The sequence below is a fragment of the Pogoniulus pusillus genome, chromosome 37, assembly GCF_015220805.1.
Source record: "Pogoniulus pusillus isolate bPogPus1 chromosome 37, bPogPus1.pri, whole genome shotgun sequence".
Taxonomy (NCBI): Eukaryota; Metazoa; Chordata; class Aves; order Piciformes; family Lybiidae; genus Pogoniulus; species Pogoniulus pusillus.
Window position 1 is genome coordinate 143,233 of NC_087300.1, and position 8,235 is coordinate 151,467.

At 51.0% G+C, this 8,235-nt stretch overlaps 1 protein-coding gene across 1 annotated transcript; it reads right to left on the minus strand.

Annotated features, from left to right (window-relative positions):
* Nucleotides 1-483: 483 nt before the first annotated feature.
* On the minus strand, nucleotides 484-5,325 carry LOC135190738 (CCN family member 2-like). The gene is made up of 5 exons (XM_064172437.1): nucleotides 5,270-5,325; nucleotides 3,636-3,836; nucleotides 2,295-2,512; nucleotides 1,212-1,420; nucleotides 484-1,013 (listed from the first exon to the last, which is right to left on the minus strand). The coding sequence occupies exons 1-5, from the start codon at nucleotides 5,323-5,325 to the stop codon at nucleotides 729-731; spliced, it is 969 nt and encodes a 322-aa protein (XP_064028507.1). The 3' UTR covers nucleotides 484-728.
* Nucleotides 5,326-8,235: the final 2,910 nt, after the last annotated feature.

Here is an 8,235-nt window from a genome sequence, read left to right on the forward strand (position 1 = left end):
CTATCCCCTTCGCTGGCACTCAAGAGTAAAAGGAATTTAACGGAGAAAAGACACCTCCTCTGGAGCTACCCAGGGACAGGGTCACCCAGCAGCTGACCAGGCATCTCTAGGAGCTGCCGACAGGGAAGCATGTGGGATGGTGAAAGGTGGACATGAGGACAGGAAAAAGCATTTGCTAGCTGTTGGCTCCAATTGGCTAAAAGTAATGGAAAAGCTCTAGAGGAGCTGAGCATGGGGCCAGGACCCAAGAAGCTCCTTGCTGAGAAGCTCTGCAGCAAGGCACAGCAGAGCCTCACTCCGATGGGAAGCAGCTGCAGAGCTTGGTCTTATCCCAGGCCTCTTGGGCTTCCCCCATCCCACGCTCTGGGTTTGTCGCAGGATTTGGTGGCCAGTGGCCATGGGGAGTCACAAACACTGTGCTCTCAGCTGGAGCCAGGGATCAAGTTTGCAGCTCAAGCCCATTTGTGGTTTCTTCACTGATCTCTGCACCACCATAAGTGAAGGTCAGGAGCCTAGGGCGAATAGAGCTGCTCCCACACACACCTCAGAAGGCCACTGGAACTACTGTTGGGGAATGATGAAGTTCTGAAGAGCACAGCCCCTCACAGAGGGGGAAGACGCTGCATTGTCCTGGGACACAGCCACAATAGCTCTGCAAAGCCCTCCTGACACCCTGGCCTGTGGATCCAGCATGGAGAAGGCTACAGACTCTCAGTCTTGACATGGTCTCAAACCATTCTCCTATGATATGTGGCCAGGAAGATGTCGTTATCTCGGGGACAGTCAGAGTGGCAGGAGCACGTCTTGATGAACATCATCCTGCGCTGGAGGAAGTCCCCCTCAGGGCAGTGGAACTCCACCTCCACAGTGCCGGTGACATAGGGGATGCAGCAGTGGCCGTCGGTGCAGCTGCCACAGAACTTGGGCCGGTAGGAATGGGAACTGGTGCAGCCTGAGAGCTCAAAGTGGAGGCTCTGCCGTGGCTTCAGGGTCCGCACGCACTTCTTCCCCTTCTAGGAAGAGAGCAGACAAGGAGATGGCAATCAGACAAAAGGTCCACCTAGCCCTGTGCTCTGTCTCCATCACTAGGCAACAGTAAGCACACAAAGTGGAAGCACAGAGCAAAACCCAATGGTTCACACCTGGCAAGTCTCTAACTGGGCTGTCCCAGGCATTTGGAGTGTTGTGCCCTCTCTTCCTGAGCCCTGTACCTTGGTTTTCTCCATGGAGAAGTCATAGGGCCAGACCATGCAGATCTGGGTCTCCTTCTCCAGGTGGCACTGGGGGTTGTTGCTTGTCACTCGGGCAGAGATGTCCATGCCACAGTTCTTGGAGCAGGCACTCCACTCAGTGGCCTGCACCAAGCAGTTCTCCTGTAGGTTATTCAGCTCTGGCTTCTGTGCTGGATACTCCCTGAAAACTGAGTCACACAGAAGAAACACAAGGCAAGGTTGCATAGGAAAGATGTAGACCTGTTGGAGTGGGGCCAGAGCAGGTCACACATGTGCTGGGAGGGATGGAAGCCCTCTGCTGTGAAGTCAGGCTGAAAGAGTTGGAGTTGTTCAGCCTGGAGAAGAGAAGGGTCCAGGGAGACCTTCTGGTGTACTTAAATCAGAAATGTGGAGATAGATTTTTGAGCAGGGTCTGTTGTAACAGGAGAAGGGGTGATGATTTGAACGAGAAAAAGGAGATTCAGAGTGGAGAGAAGGGGCAAATGTTTGAAACTGAGGATGTTAAGACCCTGACTCAGGTTGCCCAGAGAGGTGGGAGATGCCTCATCTGTGATGCCATTGCAAGTCAGGTTGTCTGGGGCTTTGAACAACCTGCTCTAACTGGGGATGTCCCTGCTGACTGACTGTAGGTGTTTGACTGAAGGACCTTAAAAGGTCTATTTCAACCCAAACCATTCTATAATTTACAGCTTGCAACAAAGCATGACAGCTCTGTGGCTGCTCCCAAATTGGAGTGACTCCTGTGGACAGCAGCAAAGATCTGACCCATCTCATAGGCTCATAGCATCTCAGCACATGGAGAACACAGACAAGCACAGAGCTATTTCCCACCTTAGTTCAGTTTTACTGCAATGTCAGAGGATGTGGGAGATTCACCCCAGCATCACTAAAGTCTCCCCTTAATTGCTCTGACTGAATCACATTCAGTGAAGCTGAACATCTGTTCACCACAGTGCACAGTGAGCAGTCACCAGTTCCAAACCAGATGTGAGTCAGTGCTATAGGCCAAAGGCAGCTTGCATCTAGCCCTGTCCCCCAAAGAGCTGCCAGCTCCCCACTCACCTGCCATGGCTGTTTCCAAGTGGTTTTCCTCGCTGCCCTCCTCACAGAGCCACTCCTTGCAACACTTATAGGGAACCTTCACCCTCCGAGGGTTGGGACACTCAGGGGACAGCAGCCACAGGTCCTCAGAGCAGAGTGGGATGCAGCCAATGGCCCCATCCATGCAGATGCACTGCAGCTTGCAGGTGGGCTGGAAGCTCTCCCCATTGTGGTAGATCCTGCCCAGCAAATCACAAGTGGCACCTTCATGAGCTGTGGGAAGCGGGGGAAGAGGAGAAGCTGAGGAGATGGCAGGGGTCTGGCAGCATGGCCTCTGACTCAGGGCATCACAAGGCTCCTTGACAAGTGTCCATGTATGAACTGTCCCCTGAGCTGCCATTGCATTGCAGGATGCAGCAGAAGTTGGCACAGATAATATTTGTCTCCCTAGACCCAAGACTATTCCTGACATCAAGGTTGGCTCCAGCTGCCCAGCTTTGCCAGACCCCCCAGAGTTCTCTGGAAAAGTCTCTTCTCCACCCGGATGAGCTACAAAGGGGGACTTTGTGTCACAGCCTTTCCCATTGACCAGACCAAGTTCAAGCACCTGAAGAGATCGCACCAGCAGCACGAGCTGGGTCTTTCTTTGCCATCTCTTCTTGGCATCACTGCCACCTCCTGCCTCCAGCCAAAGAGACTTTTGTCCTTTTCCACAGGGAATATGGCAGAGCTCAAGAGAGCAATCCTGCAGCTGTGACAGCTCCCTGCACCTACCCAAGCCACACCACCACCCTCAGGCTCTCCAATTCTAGAGTCACTACGGGGTTGTCTCTGCTTTTCTGGTATGCAAAGATCTCTGCAGATAGGCTTAAATTGGAGAAACATTGAATCACAGAGTGGGTTGGGTTGGAAGGGACCTTTAAAGGTCATCTAGTCCAACCTCCTGCAGTGAGAAAGGACATCTGCAACTAGGGCAGGTTGTTCACAGCCCCAAACAACCTGGGATGGTTTTGGGGATGGGGCATCTCCCACCTCTCTGGGCAACCTGCAACAGGTTGGAGTTGATGATCTTGAAGTTCTCTTCCAACCAAAACAATTCTGTGCTTCTGTTCTATCACAGGAACAAAGAGAACCCCAAACCCCAACTTGTGACTTCAGAAACATCCCTCCCTGCAGGAGGAAACAGGTTGTGTCGGTAGCAGTGAGGCTATTGGCTCACAGGGCTGACACAGCTCTCACACCATGTTGCTGGATGAAGCTCCAAGGCCTGAAGGCAATTCTGTGGATGCTGGCAGGGTTCTAGGACGTTTGCAAGCAGAAGGGGCTACATGAAAACCACACAGCAGAACACAGAGCTCTCACCTAAGCAGATCCCACTGCCTCTGTGATTTTGGAGAAGCCACAGTAGAGTCCCTTGTGATGGTCACAGGGTTTCTGCAGGGAGCAGAGCTCTCCCAGCTGCCTGGCACATACCTTGCAGCAACCACAGGCATCCAACACATGGCTGGTGCCAGCAGGGCACTGCAGAGGCTGGGACAGACGCTGGCATGGATACGTGCAGGCCTGTGGAGGACAAACAAACCGTGGAGAAAAAGTCTCCTGCAAGTTAGCCAGACAGAAAGACAAAACCACAACCTGCTTCAAGCACAGACACCCCACCGAGAGGAGAGATCAGCTCCACCCTCCACCACAGAGCCCTGCTGCCTAAGGGTATGCACGAAGCTCATCAGACTTTTTTTTCCTCATGCCTAACTCATCTAGAGCATGAGGGAATAAAAAGATACCTTGGGGAAGCAGGGCCAAACCAAACGAGCTTGGAGTCCCATGCACAGCTCAGCCCCTTGCTTCCCTGCAAGCAACAGCAGAGTTGTGATTAACAGTGAGTAGTGAGCAGCTTCAAACACTCCCTTAGCTCAGTCTGTGGCAGCCTTCTCTAGACTGAGCTTGGCGCAGATAGGCTTAGCTCGGGATGTGCCTAGATGTAAAACCACAACGGAGCAAGGTGCAGAGCATGTGGTCTCTAGGGGTCCTCTTCTACCTCCTCAGAAATATTGGTGCATCAACTCTAGCCCGGATTTTGGTCCATTTCTGCCCACTGAAATTCTCCAGGTGGTTCAGAGGGGTGCCAGAGCACTACTACAGAGCTGCTGGACATAGGTCAGCTCCCACCCCAGGGACAGCTGCTGCTGCAGGTCTGACACAACCCTTGCATGTAGATCACAGAATCATGGAACGGTTTGGGTGGGAAAGGACCTTTAAAGTCACCCAGTCCAACCTCCCTGCAGTCAGCAGAGACATCCCCAACCAGAGCAGGTTACTCAGAGTTCCAGACAACCTGACTTGGGATGGTTCCAGGCATGAGGCATCTCCCACCTCTCTGGGCAACCTGGGTCAAGCTCTCCCCACCCTCAATGTCAGACTTCTCCAGGCTGAACACCCCCAACTTTCTCAGCCTGGCCTCACAGCAGAACCCTTCCAGCCCTCCCAGCAACAATGTGACCTCCTCTGGCCCTGCTCCAACAGATTCCTGTCTGTGCTGTGCTGAGGACTCCAGAGCCATTGTGCCATGACACAGGTGGGACAGTCCACCCAACTCCAGATTTAACTTACAGCAACAGAGTGCCAGAAGATCTCAGTGAATATTAAACTGAACACTTCATACACTGCTTGGAGCTTGGCAGGACTGAAACACAGCAAGTGTCAGCTGTGTTTGACAGAGAGGAGTGAGAGACACAAGTCCTGATTTAGCCCCCTCAATGAGTCCATCATCTCTCCCCACCAGTGCATGGTGCCCATGCCCCACACTGCACAGCCTCCACCTCCTCGCCTCTCTCCCTGCACTGTGCTTGGCTCCATTGAAACAGCACCTTTGCAGGACCTGCCTGTTTTCATGATGCCTTGAAACTGGACAAAAACAATTTAACCAGACTGAGGCTTCTGCTTTCTGCACCACAGGAGCATCTGCATCGAGTCATTGGCTGAACTGATTTTTTTACCTTAAAACATCATTGGCATAACATTCCATCACTGGCTTTATATGGACTAGAACCATCCTAGCAGGCACCCCCAAAATCTGCAAGCCCAGGATTTAGCCTGTCCCACAAAATCCTTGTGGAGGATGTAAACAAAGGAACCCTGCCAGATGGTGAATCATTGCTGTGAATATCCAGAACCCTCTGGGGTGACCTACTCACATTTTCTTCATTTCTCTGGGGGTGAATTCTGTGGAGCACTAAGAAAGAAAATAAGAAACAGGGTACTTTTTTTTTTTTACCCCATTCCTGGAAAATTGCACCCACAAGCAGACATGGCCCTTGGTGGATACTGGCTTGGTGAGTCACAGCACTCTGTCATTATTTGATCCCTGTGAGGATAGCTGAGGCCTCAGAGGATTAAGGACATCCCTCAGGGAAGATACGAAGTGGACAAAAACTACAGAGGAACAGGGACCAGCAGATGGTGTGGGAAAAGAAGAGCAAGGCCAGCACAGGGAGCATGTGTGTTCACAGAGGGGAAAACTGACAGCACTGGGAATAAATCCCTGCAGCCCTGCCAGCTCGGTGATGTGTGTGGGTGCTCTCCACGCTGAACTCTGGATGTTATTCTTCAGTCATTCAGCTCAGAAGCCACTCAAGCTTGAAAGATATTCCTTTAAAGGAACAGCAGTGGAGTGTCCTCATCTTGTTTGATCCTGGCTTTGTTGAGGAATCTTACAAACCCCACAGTAGCAAAGCAAGACCAACATGGGGCTGAGCATTGTTATCTTTTCTTCAGTACAAGGCCAGACAGAAGATGGTGGCTCTCCTGCTGCACTGTGCTGATGTGATCAAACCAGGCCTGAGTCAGAAAACCAGCAGGCAGAGCCCTATTGATAAGAGGCTTTTGTTGCCGCTGCCTTCAGAGATACCACAGGTAGCTGGAACTCGGAAATTATCTCCACTGTCTGTGAGACCAAGAACAGCAAATCTCAGTAAATAAATATGAAGGCCAAGCCTAGAATTATTTGTAAATATGACACTGAAAAAGGTCCCAGATCTCTACACCACTTTAAGCTGCATTATCTCTATTATACAAGAAATGGTTCTGATCACATTTTAAGACACCCTCTTGTTCAGTAGTGAAAGCAGGTTCCAGTGCCTGTTTTCCCCTGGATTACTTCAACTACTTTCAGAATCTCAGAAGCCATTCCAAGCTCAAAGTTTTGCTTTATGTCTTTATTTTATTTCTTATTTCAATTACCTCTGGCCAATTTAATCCCTGATCTCAGTCCATTGGCTACAGTTGTCTAAGATGGAGGATAGACTGGCACCAACAATGAGGAAAGTTCCAGCCCAATATCACACAGTTCTGAAGGCAGAAAACCTCTTGGAGTCAGCTTTAAGCTCAAGCTAAAAATAGCAAATTCCTATTAAAATCTCCCAGGCCAGATTCTCATGCTCAAACCCATTAATTTTCAAATTCAGACCACTCAGGGTCCCCTCCTGCGAGGTACTGAGTGGTCTTTAGCTCCAGTGAAAGTTCCTTAGAGTTGCAAGAGCTGAAGCTCACGGGATCAGGCTGAGCTCCTAGGGACCAGCTAAGGCACAATCTGCCAGCACTGCCCAGTTTTGTGAGGGGCTCAGGGATCACACCTCCAGTGGCTTCCAGTAAACGGCAACTGGAACTTATATAGCAGTTTTCAGGACCAAGATCTCAAAGCAAAAAATCACTCCTGCCCAGCAGAGGTGACAAGATGTTCTGGCTGCAGACTGCAATCCCTGCATCTTGCTGTTATCAGCTGCTGCCTCTGCCATCTCACAAATGCTTAAGGGAGAATAATCAGTTTTTCAGGTAATAATGTTCCTCTGGCAGTGTTTTTGCGCTGTCGTAGGGTTGAGTGCATAAATAGCAGTCACTTCAGATACAACACTGAATGTAACACTTACAGTCTCCTGGCACAGCACAGCCACATAATCCTGGCTTCATTTTGCATTTTCAGTGCCCAACATCCACCTCTATGCATTGTCCCAGGAAAACTGAGTTCTGCATTGCTCCGCTGGAAGGAAAAGTGGAGAAAAATTATTAAAGATGCTGAGACTTGCTTCATCAAATGACAAAGAACAAACTGCTGGCTTTGGGTAGTTGTAAGGTAGCAACAGAAGGAGGGGTAGCTTTGTGGGCTCAGCAAACAGAGCTCAGTGCTGCTCACCAAGGCAATGTCTTTATTTAAGAGTTAACATCCCTGGGTCTTGCTGGCTGTATGGATTTCATGTCAGATTTTGCAATTTTGTAGGGGGATATGGAGTGAGAGTACCCTAGGGATTCAAAAACCAGAAAACAAATAAATCAAACTGTAAACGTGTTTTTAATCTTGTGAGTCTCACACATCCGTGGTTACTGAGGAGGTGATGTTCTAGAGCAATCACTACTGGCTGTGCTGCAGAATGACGGGGATAAAGATGCAGAGCCTGTCCAGGACGAGGAGGAAGGATGACCAGGATGAAGCAGGAGGATGCTCGGGATGAAGAGGAGCATTTCCAGTCTCCTGCAGAAAGGGTCCACGTTCACTACACTTTACAACCTCAGTGAAAAGCAGAGGGAGCAACTTCCCCTTCTCCTGCTCGGTTTCGCACGTTAGTCACTGCAAGTAAGGGCGCTCCGGGGCAAAACTCAGATGAGCGCTTACCGCTTGCTGCAGGAGACGCCGCGGGGGACGGCTCCGCGGCCTGGCGCTGCTCCCAGCGCGCCCTCACCCTGTCCCGTTTCAGCACCTTCCGTTGCTGCCCTCTCGCGGTCTGCCGGCGGCAGAGCAGCAGCCCCTCTGCTCGCTCAGCCCCAGCAGCCGTGTGGGCGATAAGCAGTGTGGCGGGTTTGAAGCGTCCCTGTGGTCATCGGCGGAATTTATGGCTTGCTGTAGCAACTGCACAACCACAACCAGGGACATAGCAGCTCTGCTCCGTGCCTGTGTTTCCACAAGCGGGCA

Bases quoted from the DNA above. Each gene is read 5' to 3' on its own strand.
- LOC135190738 (XM_064172437.1), bottom strand. From the start codon at position 5,325: ATGGTTCTAGTCCATATAAAGCCAGTGATGGAATGTTATGCCAATGAT. The intron at 3,837-5,269 runs GTAAAAAAATCA...TGTCCTCCACAG, and splicing joins TATGCCAATGATGTTTTAAG to GCCTGCACGTATCCATGCCA. The intron at 1,014-1,211 runs GTACAGGGCTCA...CTCTCTTCCTAG, and splicing joins TCTCCATGGAGAAAACCAAG to AAGGGGAAGAAGTGCGTGCG.